Below are 17,451 nucleotides of genomic sequence, written 5' to 3'. Positions count from 1 at the left end.
TTGCTTCCTCGCTTGTTGAAATAACAAGGGGGGGGGGGGGGGGGGGGGGGGGGGCTGACGATTATTTTTCTCTGTAATGAATCCCTTTGTGGAGAACAAGTCATTGGCTGCCGTCACGTGAAATCCATAGATTAGGGCCTAATGAATTTATTTCAATTGACTGATTTCCTTATGAACTGGAACTCAGAATCGTAGAAATTGTTGCATGTTGCATTTTTACTATAGGATACATAGTAAGATACTATTCCTTTCAGTGGCAAGAAAAAAAAAGATAAAAAGGTGATAAAACGTCATTTGCAAAACAGTGGTGACATTACCTGAGCTACTTCAGAGGTGTATTCAAAATGGTTTAAACATGTAATGAGTGCTCCAAAACAGAAACGCTATTTAACATGTGCCTCAGTAAAGTTTATATTATTGTCTCCTTGTGTTATATAATACACTCACATAGCATAAATAACTCTTTAATAAAAATCCAATGATTAATCAAAATGATTAAAGTTACCCTTCACTGGCCGTTTGAAGAAGCGAAAGATTTTCCCGGATCAGTGTCATTTCCATGACCTGCCTTCTTGATGGGACAAACACATATGCCTCCCTGTCAAGCCCATGAGATGGACCACAACAGTTCAGGCCAGGGTGTACTTTGCTGGATTGAAAAACATTGCAATGTTACACAATCTGAACACACCCCTGCTCTGAGTCTGGTGGCTCACAAAAAGTAAATGGACACAGCACCATCTAGAGGCTCCTTCTGCAGTAATGTCAGTGAATCCTTCCTCATTTAAAACTACATCCATCCCCAAACATTATCAATTAAATCGAGTGCATTCAGAAAGCATTCAGAAAACAAAATGTGGAAAAAGTCAAGGTAAGTTTTTTTTTTACATTTTCCCCTCAATCTACACAGAATACCCCATAATGACCAAGTACAAATAAGTTTAGATTAAGTTATTATTAAATAATACATTTACATAAGTATTCAGACCCTTTACTCAGTACTTTGTTGAAGCACCTTTGGCAGCAATGACAGCCTTGAGTATGATGCTACAAGCTTGGCACACCTGTACATGGGGAGTTTCTCCCATTCTTCTCTGCAGATCCTCTCAAGCTCTGTCAGGTTGAATGCGGAATGTCCCTTCATAGCCATTTTCAGGTCTCTCCAGAGATGTTCGATCAGGTTCAAGTCCGGACTATGGCTGGACCACTCAATGATATTAAGAGAGTTGCCCGAAGCCATTCCTGTGTTGTCCTGGCTGTGTGCTTAGGGTCGTTGTCCAGTTGGAAGGTGAACCTTCACCCCGGTCTGAGCGCTCTGGAGCAGGTTTTCATCAAGGATCTCTCTGCACTTTGCTCCCTTCATCTTTCCCTCAATCCAGACTAGTCTGCTGAAAAACATTGCCATAGCATGATGGTTCCACCACCATGCTTCACTGTAGGGATGGTGACAGGCTTCCTGTGACGATTTGCATTCAGGCCAAAGAGTTACATCTTGGATTCATCAGACAAGAGAATCTTGTTTCTCATGGTCTGAGTCCTTTAGGTGCCTTTTGGCAAACTCCAAGCGGGCTGTCATGTGCCTTTTACTGAGGAGTGGCTTCCGTCTGGCCACTCTACCATAAAGGCCTGATTGGTGGAGTGCTGCAGAGACGCTTGTCCTTCTGGAAGGTTCTCCCATCTCCACAGAGGAACTCTGTCAAAGTGACCATCGGGTTCTTGGTCACCTCTTTGCCCGAGGCCCTTCTCCCGATTACTCAGTTTGGCCAGGCGGCCAGCTCTAGGAAGAGTCTTGGTGGTTCCAAACTTCTTCCATTTAAGAATGGTGGTGGCCACTGTGTCCTTGGGGAGTTTCAATCCTGCAGACATTTTTTGGTACTCTTTCCCATATCTGTGCTGGACTCCAATCAAGTTGTAGAAACATTTCAAGGATGACCTGGAGCTCAATTTCAATTCTCATAGCAAAGGGTGTGAATACCTTTGCTATGAGCCTTCCCTGTAGCTCAGTTGGTAGAGCATGGTGTTTGCAACACCAGGGTTGTGGGTTCGATTCCCACGGGGGGCCAGCACAGAAAAAAAAAAAAAAATGTATGAAATGTATGCATTCACTACTGTAAGTCGCTCTGGATAAGAGCGTCTGCTAAAATGACTAAAATGTAAAAAAAATGTAAATACTTATGTAAATAAGGTATTTGTTTTATATTTTTAATACATTTGCTACAACTTCTAAAAACCTGTTTTCACTTTGTCATTATGGTGTATTGTGTGGAGATTGAGAAAACATTTTTTAAATCATCAATTTTAAAAGGTTGTAATGTATTAAAAATGTGGAAAAAGTCAAGGGGTCTCAAAACACAATCATCAAACATTAACAAGATCACCAGTCTAAACAAAATGAACTATGGACTGATTCAGTCATGCATCAATCCATTAAACAGACATCTTTAGCTATAGACAAGTGCCTTGAATCACAAATATAGCAAATCAGAAAACACAATGTCAAATGAAAATGCTATCCTTTAATAACAGATCATAAATAAAGAAAGCAGGTTACAGATCCCAGGTCAAATTACAAAAATGGTTCCTTCTCTTTGGTGCCCTCTGAGGGGTCAAAGATCATGGTAATGTCATTATAGTCTAACACACATTGACGTTGTTTGTGTGTTAGGGTAGATTAATACAGGTGTGTGTCACCTGTGTGAGACATGTCTGTGAGGATCAAGAATAATTTTTGTAGAAGGACAGCATGTCATCCAGGCTCTGGGAGGGGGGCTGGGTCTGAGGGGGGCACTGGGGCTGAGTTTGGGGCTGGGGGGGATACTGTGGGGTGTATTGAGGGGGGAAGTGAGGTGGGGCTGCATACTGGAGGTGAGGTGGAGTGGGATACTGGGGATGAAAGGGTAGATGTGCAAATTGGGGCTGAAATGGGTAATCAAACTGAGGGTGTGTTTGTGGTGGTGGAGGTGGTGTATATTGGGGTTGGGGCTGTTGGGAGGGGGGGTACTGAGGTGGGGGTTGGGGGGGGCACTGAGGGGCTGGAGGTGCAGGTGTATTTTGGAGATGGACAGTGTTTTGGGGCTGAGCAGGGGATGGTGTGGGTTGAGGTTGTGAGGGTACAGGGGTACTTGGCTGGGGTACAGGAGTACTTTTGGGGTTGGCCTGGGGCACCTTGCACCCTCCACCCTGCCCCTCTGACCACTTGAAGGCCATTTTGGGTTTGTCCTTCTCACGTTTGGCCTCTTTCCCATAGCTCTGTCTTTTATTATTGCTGAAGTACGCAGAGGGAGGGGCGAATTCCGACTCCCTCTCATCCCGCCGCCGACTCGTCCACTCGCCAAAAAAGTCCACTATGAAAGGAATGTGTTGTCATATTGGAAAGAGAAGAGAGTTAGTTAATGACTTAACCCCCGACAGCATACCAGTCATCAGTGTCCCACTGGAGGAAATTGCCAGAGATGACAGGCCCTGGTTACACCTAGATCTCTCCTGCTCTAATTTGTCGTGTTATACATCAATGATTACCATTAATTATAAAAAGACCCATGCCAATCGTGTCAGCCCCAAACAAGGAGTAGCGTTTACCTTTGCCCCTGTCCCACTCTCTGACGTGGGGTACTCCTGGCTTGGTGTCCCTCCTCTCCTGGATCTCCACCACCACCTTCTTCAATGCAGGGGCCTCTTCAGGTGCTCCACCTGATGGGGGTAGGGGCCCAATCAGGTCCTCCTTCCCTTCTGAGAGAAGCAATACAACCGATAACACTTACAATAGCATTCACTACAGCCCAAAGTATACAGAGCAGTAGTCATAGCCATTCAATCTAGCGTGATCAGTTATCATTGTCCCTGATGCAGTATTGTTGTGGGAGTTTCCTCTAACCTTGGTTGTGTTCATCTCCCTGGTCGTCCTCAGTTCCGTCCAGCTTGGCCTTCTTCATCTTCCTCTGCCTCACCTTGGCCAGCCGAGCATCCAGCAGAGTCTTTCTCCTCTCCTTCAGCTGGTCCCTCTTACTGCGCTGGTCTGTTGTCTATGAAAAAGAAAGGGAGAGAAAAAAAACATTGACAATCTGCTTCAAACTCAGTCATTTAAATTAACTGATACATAATATAAGTAAGGTCCTAATCTCGGGGGTTGCCAAGGCTGAGAGCAACTCACCTGATCTCTGAGCATGTCCAGGGTCTCTCTCTGTTTCCTGCGCTGCTCCTGGTCCTGAGAGAACGCAAAGTAGCCCACACCCAGCTCACGGGCCTCTGACGTTGACAGAAGGAAAGATAACAGAGAGGAAAAATAGAAGGTTGCGAGATGGAGATGGAAGAGGCCGGAGATCAGAGAGAGTGGAGAAGAGCACAAGTCAATCCATAATCCACAGAGAACACACCTCTCTGGGTTTGCTGTAAAATGTACAGTAAATAGCGTTTGATTTGATGATGTATCTCTGTAACAGGTGTCTTGCTAACCTTGCTCCCTGATGTTCTCATAGTGGATTGGACCCACAGGTCTGTTCATGGCCTCCTCCTCCTCCCTCTCCCACTCCTGCCTTTGCAGCTCTCTACGCATGTCCTCTGACAGCAGGTCCTTCTCAGCCGGGTCATGTCTGTGTAGATAAAAACAAGAACACATAAAAAACATTAACAAAAAAATATATAAAAAATGAATAACCAGAACAACACTATCGGTACTAACATCTTCTTCTAAAAAGAAGCTTACATTCATTTCCAGGTTTGATCAGAGTAAAATATACCTTTTTCCCTGAAAGTCTTTGTCCATTTTCTTGAACCCTGGTAGGTCTTTCTTCATGCATCTCCGAGATCGTCCCAAAGCATCTACATAGTCCACCCTGAGTAGAAATCAGTAAATGGCTACTTTAATTCCTAACCCTCGACCGCTCAATGGCATCTACAGTCCAATACTCCGATTCTGCTATAGATGAGACATACAGTAGTTTGGGGCTTCATGTGCTGTAGATACATTACCATTCCTCGCCAGGGTTCTCAGGGGGTGGGATGGGGGGGGAGGAGCTCTCTCTATCCTCTCTCTCACTCTCTCGTTGGGCATGATTCTCTCTCTTCTTGTCAATAATCTTCTGGGTGAAATCCACCAGAAAAAGTCCCTCTGTCTCCTCATCTGACACATTGGAAAAGAGGATAGTAATTCCAATGTGAGAAAAACAAAAGGCATTTGCAGGGCCTTCACATGTCAACTTTACATACAGAATATGACAGCATTTCTTGTACAGTATCACAAACGACATAACATGTACAAAAAAAATTATAATAATAAGATTTAAAAAATGCATGAAATTAAATGTATGCATTCACTACTGTAAGTCGCTCTGGATAAGAGCGTCTGCTAAATGACTAAAATGTAAATGTAAAATAACACTATACCAGGGAAGTCTCCTTTGGTCATCTGCTCATACAGTTTTGCCTTCTCCTCTAGCTTGCGCCTGCAGGAAAAGAGAGACATGGAAGACAAGCAGCAATGAGAGACTTTTGCTATACTACAAAAAAAGACCTAATAGAAGTCAGTTATGGTGCAGTAAACATGTTGTCAGCGTGTAGTACACTTTGTACTCACTTTGCCTTGTCAAGGTTGTTCTCTTCCTCTGCCACCAGTTCCACATCTTTCTGAGCCCGCTCTGAAACACCCTCATTCTGTTTGATCCAAACATTAGGTTTCTACACAGGGAAAATAACACAATGGATGTTATGGAGACAAAGTTAGGATATGCTGGTCAAAATGTGTGGTATCCTGTTCATTACATGTCTCTGTCCTGTACAATGTTCAATACATACCTTGATTTTGGGGGCTTTGGTACTAGTTCCAGCATCTTGCCCCAATTTTTCATGTTTGAATTGCTCTTGTTTCCTGTAGAGTTCAGCCTTGAGATCAACCAGCTGCAGATGAGAGTGTGATGTATTCTCCATTGAAATTTGTAACGTAGCAGTGTGGTCGCCATTTTAGTGGTTAAACTGATAGCAACTAACGTTAGCCCAATAAGTCGTGTCACCATTTGAATACCCATGAACCTCGACAACAATAGACAGTGCTTTATTTTTTTTACATTTACTTTGACTATAACATTGTTAGTTTGCCTGCTGACTAAGATGTCAGCAGAAAGTAGCCTAGCTTCCTACGTTAGGGTAGTGACTAGGCTAGCTAGCTAGCGACCGTTAACTAACTAGCGAGCTATGGTTCACACACTGATGACAAGCAACATTAGAGACAATATGACAATATTAATTATTCTGAACAACTCACAGATGAAGCAGTCACGGCATATTGCTTTTTCTTTTTATCCATGGCTGTTAGATTTCGATATATTAGCTCACAACCAGCAACCTAGTGAAATAACAATCCACAACTTCGAAGAAGGCGTGCTGTTTGGGTCACGTGATCATTCCGGAGGGATGTAGCTAGCTAAGTAGACTCAAGACTGCCACCTACTAGTGTGGAGTAAGAAACCTAGCGTGTCTATTTTTTGTATTATTACTTTTATAGATGTTTTATTTTTATTTAACCTTTATTTAAATAGGCAATTCAGTTAAGAAAAAAATATTATTTACAATGACTGCCTACCCCAGCCAAACCCTAACAACGCTGGGCCAATTGTGCGCTGCCCTATGGGACTCCCAATCACTGCCTGTTGTGATACAGCCTACAATCAAACTAGGGTCTGGAATAACGCCTCTAGTCCTGAGATGCAGTACCATGGACCGCTGCGCCACTCGGGAGCCCAAATGCATGTTCGGGCCGTGGCAGCCCCGAATCCTAACCACTAGATGCTTTCAATGTTTGCCAAATTTGTTTTGGGTTAATCACATCATGGATTTAGGCTCTTGAACATGCAGTTGATTATGTAATAGAGGGGCACATGTATATCAGAGATGGACAGAGATAGTTCATTTACTAATGTGATCTTGTAACCAATAATATACTATTTATATGCTTACAATGATGCACAACATTCTGCCCATTATAGCTGACAAAGAACGGCATGTTGACATAATGTGTTATTGGCATATTTCCGTAAACAGGACAGTGAATATGTCTATTGCAGACTCAGTAAATAGGACCCATGCCAAATCTTTTCAGTCTCCTGAGGGGGAGTAGGTTTTGTCGTGCCCTCTTCACGACTGTCTTGGTGTGCTTGGACCATGTTAATTTTCTGGTGATGTGGATACCAAGGAACTTGAAGCTCTCAACCTGCTCTACTACAGCCCCGTCGATGAGAATGGGGGCATGCTCGGTCCTCTTTTTCCTGTAATCCATAATCATCTCCTTTGTCTTGATCACGTTGAGGGAGAGGTTGTTGTCCTGGCACCACACGTCCAGGTCTCTGACCTCCTCCCTATAGGCTGTCTCGTTGTTGTCGGTGATCAGGCCTACCACTGTTGTGTCATCTGCAAACTTAATGATGGTGTTGGAGTCGTGCCTGGCCGTGCAGTCATGAGTGAATAGGGAGTACAGGAGGGGACTGAGCACGCACCCCTGAGGGGCCCGTGTTGAGGATCAGCGTGGCGGATGTGTTGTTACCTACCCTTACCACCTGGGGGCAGCCTGTCAGGAAGTCCACGATCCAGTTGCAGAGGGAGGTGTTTAGTCCCAGGGTCCTTAGCTTATTGATGAGCTTTGAGGGCACTATGGTGTTGAACGCTGAGCTGTAGTCAATGAATAGCATTCTCACATAGGTGTTACTTTTGTCCAGGTGGGAAAGGGCAGTGTGGAGTGCAATAGAGATTGTGTCATCTGTGGATCTGCCACGTGTGCGCTGAAAGGGAAATCCACGTGACTGATTTGATGTCAAAAAGACATTGGCGATTGAGTCCCTGGTTTGGATCTTTTGGTAGTTAGAAAAAGTTCAAGCAAATATTCCTCAAGGAACACAAAATTCAAGAGCACAATGTGGAATAGTATGACTGACCCTACATACTGATCTTAGGTCAGTTCTTGAGTCGTCCCCTAATGTATTTGGGTAGGGTAAACTGATACTAAATCTATCAATTTGTGAGTTCATCTGGAAGCTCTATATTCCTGCCATTTTGCAAGACTCCATTTGATGACAGTGTTGTTATTATATAGAGAAATAAATGAATTCATAATTATTGCACTAATGATGCATGGTTTTATCAGTCTGGTGTAGGACTTAATACATTCTATACTTGTAGGCCACCGTGTACCAAATAAAAAAATACAAGTTAAATGGGGCTTCATCTCATTTTCAACTCTACTGTCACAAAAAAAATGTGTCATATCGCGAATGTGCCCATTCTGGTATTGGCATGTGCGCCGACAAAAGCTTGCAGATACAGTGCGGGTTAAATCTATATGATGAGATAATTATGGACAAAATAGCAAAATTATTGTAATTTGTCAAAAGGCAGCCAAGCATCGATCATCATGTCACCAGAATAAGACACTCGATATTGAAAAGGAGCATCAAGCTCATCACCGTGCACTTTCACCACCCTGTGAAGTTCATCATCATTTATTTTCAACTGTAGCCAAAAACTGCATGCTGTGTTTCCCCTAGCAGTCGGCACTTCCGGTTCTCGATGCATGAGCAGTTAGATTCTTCCAATAATCACTCTATTTTGGCATTGCTTTATTAGTTGTTAGTTTAATATTACATGTTACAATCGAAGTATAGACACGTATAACGCCTCATAGTAGTGGGCGGACCATACAGCATGTCAATTGCGTGACTCCGACCGATATGATGGTTATTGGGCTATATTCATTTTTGCCCTTAAATGCGTTTCCACCGCAATTTTCGCATTATTAATTTTACCGACACAAAATGATCTCACCCTGTCTAGCTGTACTATGTTTTGCAGACATTTGGAAAGTTTACCGACAAATTAGCTGTTTCCATCAGGCCTGTCATGACAATTTTTTTTATCTGACATGTATGCCTACATTACTCGCATAAAAATGTTGGATGAAAACCTGTCTACTGACCTCGTTTCTTACTTTCCATCCACAGTTTGCTGCAAGTAAAGTCATACCACACACACACACATATATATATATATATATACATATATATATATATACATACATACATATATCCACATACATACATACATACATACATACATACATACATACATACATACATACATACATACATACATACATACATACATACATACATACATACATACATACATACATACATACATACATACATACATATATAGGAAGTTTCGATACAATAGTGTATAAATACCAACAGATCATTTGTTTGTTAGACATGGTGGGATCTTTATCTGTCAAAATGAATTATGTGCGAAATGGCGGTGTAAACGCCAAGCGCATATATTGATATAATAAATCGAATTAGCCTGAATTTGGAGTCATGCGATAATATAGGGTGTTCACCCATAAAAATATTAATTAATTCAAGTTTTATACAAATATGTCCATTCAATAGAGAATTATGTCAGTAGTCCAAACCCCATGTCTCTACCATATATGGTTCAAAAGTTACCGACGACTTACTCTAAGAATTTAGCATGTTCAGGGTGAATTAAATGTCATCACATGCATGATCAAAAAGTGGTCACTGCTCGAAATAACTGTGGAGCTGCTCTGCGGCAGAACGGCGCCAACTTCGAAAGTCAACTGACAAGGTAACTAGTGGCTGCAGGTTTGTGAGTGAAAACATAGGCTTTTTCTAAATGAAATTCGCTGAATACAAAACTAAATAGGGACTCAATATGTATTTATTCACGAAGCTAACATACTGAATTTCAATATCTACTCTCCGGGAAGACAATCTGTTCCTGTTTGCATTGCGTATTTCTGAGTCTTCATTTTAAAACGCCAAAAAACGGCTCCTCAACGTAGATTGATCACAGTTATAGGCAATGAAAGCCAAGGATCTGGATGTGAAAATGATGAAGGCATCAAGTTGATTTTGATTGGTCCATCCAGCGGAAACACCTCAAAATGGTACCATCTCGCCACACAAAATATGGAAGAGATACAACCAAGACGGGGCAGTTTAACCTAGCAACGGTCTTATTTCATCAACACTGTCAAGTAAAAATATATTAAGGTTATAATATTGTAGAGAACAACCTAATGATTAAGTCTATGTAATGTACACAGCTGATATCGAATAATCAAAGCTTGATGATGAGTTGGTTATTTGAATCAGCTGTGTAGTGCCGTGTTTGTGTGCCAAGACCAGAGTAAGCCCATTTGCTATGAAATGCAACAGTTTTTGTGACAAAACTATCGGTACAGTTTAAAATGCGATGGAAACACATTGACATTTTTATTTTTATTCGGTACATTAAAGCTTAAGCGAAAAAGTACATTTTGTGTGCACTATGTTATCATGCACTGATTTATATCCGCAACAAGTCCTTTGGTGGAGACATTTAACTAGGCAAGTCAGTTAAGAACAAATTCTTATTTACAATGACGGCCTAGGAACAGTGGGTTAACTGCCTTGTTCAGGGGCAGAACAACAGATTTGTACCTTGTCAGCTCAGGGATTCGAACATACCACTGGTAGGAAAATGCACATATTTTAGAATATTTGCATGAAGATGTGTTGCCAATTGGATGGAAAGCTAGCTAGTGAGGATGTACATAATTACATTTTCTCATAACGGTTATGATAGATGTAAATAAAGCCTGAACAAATGGTACTTGAAGTTTACAATCCTGGCAACATGTATAGTGACTAGTGAGAGTTTCAGGATAGGATTTCTGGGGAAACAAACTGTACAATAACAGAATTTACTCTGAAGTCCTTTAATATTATTCATAATTGTTCATTTACAAACACTGATTCATTCACACACCAGAGAGCATAATACAGTAATGGTAATTAAAATACTCACAGAAAAAAGATGTACTGTGTAGTATTATCTAAAATAAGGAGGCCCAAGAACAAGGTTTACTAGCCCAGTCCGCACATGTCATATGTAACCGATGTGAAATGGCTAGTTAGTTAGCGGTGGTGCGCGCTAATAGCATTTCAATCAGTGACGTCACTCGCTCTGAGACTTGAAGTAGGGTTTCCCCTTGCGTTGCAAGGGCCGTGGCTTTTGTGGCGCGATGGGTAACGATGCTTCGTGGGGTGTCAGTTGTTGATGTGTGCAAGGGTCCCTGGTTCGAGCCCAGGTTGGGGCGAAGAGAGGGACGGAACCTACACTGTTACACATACATAGGTACGGATACCCCCAAGGGACATCCTACTACATCTTCCCCTCTAATGAACAAGAACTCAACATGCATAACCACTGAAGCATACTCAAAATGCAATTTGGAAACCAGTATTATTCTCTAACATGCTACTTCACATCTTGAAACAGTGTGAAAGCATTAAATTACACAGCATGAACATTAACTTAGGTACAGTCTCTTTTTGCTGTGTATGGTCCCCAACACTATATATTCTCTTCACGTAACATAGTATTTCAGCCACTCTGCTGGCTTCACATCCCTTTTTGGGTGAGCTTGTGGATCTGTGAGCATTCTCTCTCCTTCCCCCTCTTTTTGTGCGTTGTCTGTGGCCTCAGTCTGTGTGGCTGGTAGATCTGGAAGAGCTCTGAGGTGTGTTATGTTCCTCCATACCGCCTCTGAGCCTGTGTCCACCACATAGGAGCGTGGGGCATCCGCTTTCCTCAGCACTATTGCTGGTGTCTTTGAGTTTGTAATCCACACACGTTGACCTTCTGCCAGCTCTGGTCTTTCTGTAGCACGGTGTCTCCGATTAAAGTCTCCAGTTTCCGTTTGTTTCAGCTGTTTGTCCCTCTCAGTGAAGGCCTTCCTGTTAGGCCATCGGGGTTTAAGCTGAGTCAGCGAGACAGGCAATGGGGAGCGCAGCCTCCTGCCCATCAGGAGCTCGGCAGGTGACGGCCCATGATTGAGGCAGTGGTGTAACTCTGTAAGCTAACAGAGCCCTGTATGGATCCTTGTTCTTTTTCAGCAGTCCCTTGACTGTTTTCACAGCTCTCTCTGCCTCACCATTACTCTGTGCATGGTAGAGGCTACTGGTCACATGTGTGAAGTCATATTCTGCTGGAAAAGGAGCTCACGGAGAACTGAGGAGCGTTATCTGTAACCAGGACCTCAGCAACCCCTTGCCTCGAAAAAATTGACTTTAATCCATTGATAACACCAGCTGATGTGGTTATGGGTGTCTTCGCTATTTCAATTTATCTTGAATAGTAATCTACCACTAGCAAGTGTCAGTTTTCCAATAGAACATCTCTGCCACTACCTTTTGCCATGGCCGTTTTGGCAGCTCCGTTGCCATCATTGGCTCCGGATGACAAGGTTGACATTTTGTACACACCTCACACTGGGCCACCAGCTTGGCAATCTGAGTACTCAGACCCTGGCCCTGGAGAGTGCATCTGCTGTGATCAGTGCCTTCCCTGGCACATACACCATCTTGTAGGTGAACCTCAGTAATCTGAGGTGAAAGCGCAGACCTCGGAGGCAAGTCGTCCAGTGCTTTTGTCCCTAACAGAGCCAACAGTGGTTTGTGGTCATATAAAATACAATTTTATAGGTCACATACACATGGTTAGCAGATGATAATGCAAGTGTAGCGAAATGCTTATGCTTCTAGTTCCAACAGTTCAGTAATATCTAACAAATAATCTAACAATTCCCAACAACGACCTAAAGCACACAAATGTAAAGGGGTGAATGTGAATATGTACAAATAAGTATGGATGAGCGATGGCCGAGCGGCATAGGCAAGGTGCAATAGATGGTATAAAATAAAGTATATACATGTGATATGAGTAATGTAAGATATGTAAACATTTTTAAAGTGGCATTTTAAAGTAACTAGTGATCCATTTATTAAAGTGTCCAGTGATTGGGTCTCAATACAGTATTTAAATGTGATATGAGTAATGTAAGATATGTAGACATCATTAAAGTGGCGTTATTTAGAGTAGCATTGTTTAAAGTGACTAGTGATCCATTTATTAAAGTGTCCAGTGATTGGGTCTCAATGTGGGCAGCAGCCTCTCTGAGTTAGTGATTGCTGTTTAGTAGTCTGATGGCCTTGAGATAGAAGCTGTTTCTCAATCTCTCGGTCCCAGCGTTGATGCACTGTACTGACCTCACCTTCTGGATGATAGTGGGGTGAACAGGCAGTGGCTCGGTTGGTTGTTGTCCTTGATGATCTTTTTGGCCTTCCTGTGACATCGGGTGCTGTAGGTGTCATGGAGGGCAGGTAGTTTGCCCCCGGTGATGCGTTGTGCAGACCGCACCACCCTCTGGAGAGCCATGCGGTTGAGGGCGGTGCAGTTTCCGTACCAGGCGGTGATACAGCCCGACAGGATGCTCTCGATTGTGAATCTGTAAAAGTTAGTGAGGGTTTTGGGCAAGCCAAATTTCTTCAGCCTCCTGAGGTTGAAGAGGCGCTGTTGCGCCTTCTTCACCACGCTGTCTGTGTGGGTCGACCATTTCAGTTCATTTGTGATGTGTACGCGCAGGTACTTAAAACTTGCCACCTTCTCCACTGCTGACCCTTCGATGTGGATAAGGGGGTGCTCCCTCTGCTGTTTCCTGAAGTCCACAATCATCTCCGTTGTTCTGTTGATGTTGAGTGAGAGGTTGTTTTCCTGACACCACACTCCGAGTGCCCTCAGCCCTGTAAGCTGTCTCGTCATTGTTGGTGATCAAGCCCACTACTGTTGTGTCGTCTGCAAACTTGATGATTGAGTTGGAGGTGTGCATGGCCATGCATTTGTGGGTGAACGGGGAGTACAGGAGAGGGCTGAGCACACACCCATGTGGGGCCCCAGTGTTGAGGGTCAGTGAAGTGGAAATGTTGTTTCCTACCTTCACCACCTGGGGGCGGCCCGTCAGAAGGTCCAGGACCCAGTTGCACAGGGAGGGGTTGAGACCCGGGTCTCCAGCTTGATGACGATCTTGGAGGGTACTATGGTGTTGAATGCTGAGCTGTAGTCAATGAACAGCATTCTTACATAAGTATTATTTTTGTCCAGATGGGATAGGGCAGTGCGCAGTGCGATGGCGATTGCATCATCTGTGGACCTGTTGGGGCGGTATGCAAACTGAAGTGGGTCTAGGGTGGCCGGTAAGGTGGCTGTGATATGATCCTTTACTAGCCTCTCAATGCACATCATGATGACAGAAGTGAGTGCTACGGGGCGGTAGTCATTTAGTTCAGTTATCTTTGCCTTCTTGGGTACAGGAACAATGGTAGCCATCTTGAAGCATGTGGGGACAACAGACTGGGATAGGGAGCGATTAAATATGTCCGTAAACACACCAGCCAGCTGGTCTGCGCATGCTCTGAGGACGCGGCTAGAGATAGCCGTCTGGGCCAGCAGCCTTGCGAGGGTTAACATGTTTAAATTTTTCACTCACGTCAGCCACTGAGAAGGAGGGAGGGGGGGGGCGCAGTCTTTGTTAGCGAGCCGCGACGGTGGCACTGTATTATCCTCAAAACGGGCAAAGAAGGTGTTTAGTTTGTCTGGAAGCGTGACGTTGCTATCTGTGACGTGACTATTTTTGTAGTCCATGATTTCCTGTAGACCCTGCCACATACGTCTTGTGTCTGAGCCGTTGAATTGCGACTCCACCTTGTCCCTGTACCGGCAGTTCGCTTGTTTGATTGCCTTGCAGAGGGAATAACTAGACTGTTTATATGCAGCCATATCACCAGACCTCTTTCCATGGTTAAATGTGGTGGATCGCACTTTCAGTTTTTCGCGAATGCCGCCATCCATGCACGGTTTCTGGTTAGGGTAGGTTTTAACAGTCACAGTGGGTACGACATCTCCAATGCACTTATTTATAAACTCACTCACCGAGTCAGTGTATAGAGCAATGTAGTTCTTTGAGGCTGACTGGAACATATTCCAGTCCGCGTAATCAAAACAATCTTGGAGCGTGGCTTCCGATTGGTCAGACCAGCGTTGAATGGTTCTCATCACTGGTACATCCTGTTTGAGTTTCTGCCTATAAGTCGGGACTAGCAAGATGGCGTTATGGTCGGATTTGCCAAAGGGAGGGCGGGGGGGGGGGCTTTGTATGCATCGCGGAAGTTGGAGTAGCAGTGGTCGAGAGTATTAGCCCTTCGTGTCGTGCAATTGATATGCTGATAACATTTAGGTAACATTGATCTCAAATTTGCTTTGTTAAAATCCCCAGCTACAATAAATGCAGCCTCCGGGTATATAGATTCCAGTTTACATAGAGTCGAGTAAAGTTCCTTGAGGTGTCACAGGCGTCGATGAAAGGGGACCAAAGCGCAGCGGGTAAAGTGCTCATCTTCTTTTATTATTTAATAAAGTGAACACTTAAACAAAAATAACAAACCGACAATCAACAGTTCTGTAAGGCACACAGGCTATACCGAAAACAACCACCCACAAACCCAAAGGAAAAAACAGGCTGCCTAAGTATGGCTTTCAATCAGAGACAACGAAAGACACCTGCCTCTGATTGGAAACCATACTCGGCCACACATAGAAAATGAACATAGAAAACTAGAACATATCCCCTGGAAACAAACAAACCCCAAAACACACAGAAACAACACCCCCCTGCCACGCCCTGACCATACTACAATGACAAATGACCCCTTTACTGGTCAGGACGTGACATGAGGGCCGTCTTGGTGTTCGCTTGAGGGGGGATGTACACAGCTGTGACTATAACTGACGAGAATTCTCTTGGTAGATAGAATGGCCGGTATTTGATTGTAAGGAATTCTAGGTCGGGTGAGCAGAAGGACTTGAGTTCCTGTGTGTTGTTATGATCACACCATGAGTTGTTAATCATAAAGCATACACCCCCGCCCTTCCTCTTCCCAGAGAGGTGTTTATCTCTGTCGGCGCGATGCATGGAGAAGCCCGGTGGCTGGACCGATTCCGACAATATATCCCGAGAGAGCCATGTTTCTGTGAAACAGAGAATGTTACAGTCTCTGATGTCTCTCTGGAAGGCAACCCTTGCTTGAATTTCGTCTACCTTGTTGTCAAGAGACTGGACATTGGCGAGTAGTATACTCGGGAGCAGTGAACAATGTGCCCCTTTACGAAGCCTGACCAGAACACCGCTCCGTCTGCCCCTTCTGCATCGCCGTTGTTTTCGGTCAGCTGCTGGGATTAGATCCATTGTCAGTCTCTGCTGTAAACTGCAGGCCAATAAGGTATTGGCTGAGCCAATACCTCCTTCTCCACCTTTGTTCCGTGTCAGATAAGCTTCGGGAAATGTATGCTATTGGACGCCACACCATGTTGTCCTGCATCTGTGTGAGGACCGCCCCTAGCCCAAAGGATTATGCTTCTGCTGAAACCTTTATCTTAGCGTGGGGACGGTACTGGGTCAGCGCTCTCTGTGAGGCCAGGTCTCCTTTGATTTTGTCAAACACCACCTTTTGCACGTGACCCCATGACCAGTCATTCTCTTTGGCTAGTAAGTCTCTCAGGGGTTTGGTTGTATCTGAAAACTGTGGGAGGAACTGATAAGGGAATTTATATGTTCAAAGTAATGACTAAAGGATTCCACCTTGAAATCATATAATTGTATGAAATGTGTTAGTAGTCATAATTCCATAATATGTGTGAACTAGGCCATTGTGTTGCTGTGTAATGGTGTGAGAGTTGAGGGAACAAAGGACAACAGGAAAGAGGCTCCTTCCGAAGGTCCCTCTTATCTGGGGAGGAAAGGAACGGCGAGAAACTGCCAAGGCTGGTAGAAAAGTGATAAACCTGTGTGTGTGTGTGTGTGTGTGTGTGTGTGTGTGTGTGTGTGTGTGTGTGTGTGTGGTGTGGTGTGTGTGTGTGTGTGTGTGTGTGGTGTATAGAGAGGGTTATAAAGACTGTTAAAATTTTGGTTGAGGGGAGAGCTCTCATGAATAAACTACAACAAACCTTTTGCAGAATCTGAGTCTTTGCCTAATTCTTATTAACCCTAAGTTTACAACCTAGGGGGAATTGGTCAAAGCTATAGTGATTGTTATCATCATTGGGATTGAAAATTCTCGTGACAGGAACTAACCTACATATGTGGCCATGCCTAAGAAGGTCCTGACTTCAGCCACATTCTGGAGGATGGGCATATCTGTGATGGCGCTGATCTTCTCCAGGTCCGGCTCTATTCCAGCTGCACTGATTTTGTGTCCCAAGAACAAGACCTCTGACTGTGCAAAAGTGCATTTTTCTTGAGTGTCAGGCCAGTCTCCTGGAGTCTTGTCAGAACTGCTGTGAGCCTTACATCATGTTCTGCTCTGTACAATCCACACACAAGCACGTCGTCCGCGTGGACTATGACGCCACTCAGCCCATCAAACAGCTGGAACATGCATCTTTGGAAATGCTCAGGACCGGAAGCGATTCCAAATGGCAAAACGTTAAAACAGTACCGGCCAAACGGTGTTAATAATGTTGTGAGCGCCCTACTCTCTGGCAGAAGCCTGAGCGGGCATCCAGCTTTGT

At 44.0% G+C, this 17,451-nt stretch overlaps 1 protein-coding gene across 1 annotated transcript; it reads right to left on the bottom strand.

Moving 5' to 3' along the window:
- Nucleotides 1-2,496: 2,496 nt before the first annotated feature.
- Nucleotides 2,497-6,409, bottom strand: LOC106583216 (coiled-coil domain-containing protein 174). The gene is made up of 11 exons (XM_014167135.3): nt 6,257-6,409; nt 5,791-5,892; nt 5,573-5,673; nt 5,383-5,441; nt 4,969-5,119; nt 4,737-4,832; nt 4,453-4,589; nt 4,151-4,245; nt 3,875-4,022; nt 3,580-3,729; nt 2,497-3,344 (listed from the first exon to the last, which is right to left on the bottom strand). Exons 1-11 carry the CDS (start codon nt 6,296-6,298, stop codon nt 2,716-2,718), a joined length of 1,710 nt encoding a protein of 569 aa, XP_014022610.3. The 5' UTR covers nt 6,299-6,409; the 3' UTR covers nt 2,497-2,715.
- Nucleotides 6,410-17,451: the final 11,042 nt, after the last annotated feature.

The sequence above is a fragment of the Salmo salar genome, chromosome 22 (assembly GCF_965601325.2).
Source record: "Salmo salar chromosome 22, fSalSal1, whole genome shotgun sequence".
In the NCBI taxonomy this organism is placed as follows: domain Eukaryota; kingdom Metazoa; phylum Chordata; class Actinopteri; order Salmoniformes; family Salmonidae; genus Salmo; species Salmo salar.
This window is presented reverse-complemented; position numbering and strand designations above follow the sequence as displayed.

Bases quoted from the DNA above. Each gene is read 5' to 3' on its own strand.
- LOC106583216 (XM_014167135.3), bottom strand. From the start codon at position 6,298: ATGGATAAAAAGAAAAAGCAATATGCCGTGACTGCTTCATCT. The intron at 5,893-6,256 runs GTGAGTTGTTCA...TCTCATCTGCAG, and splicing joins ATGCCGTGACTGCTTCATCT to CTGGTTGATCTCAAGGCTGA. The intron at 4,833-4,968 runs GTAATGTATCTA...ATTTCTACTCAG, and splicing joins GAGAACCCTGGCGAGGAATG to GGTGGACTATGTAGATGCTT.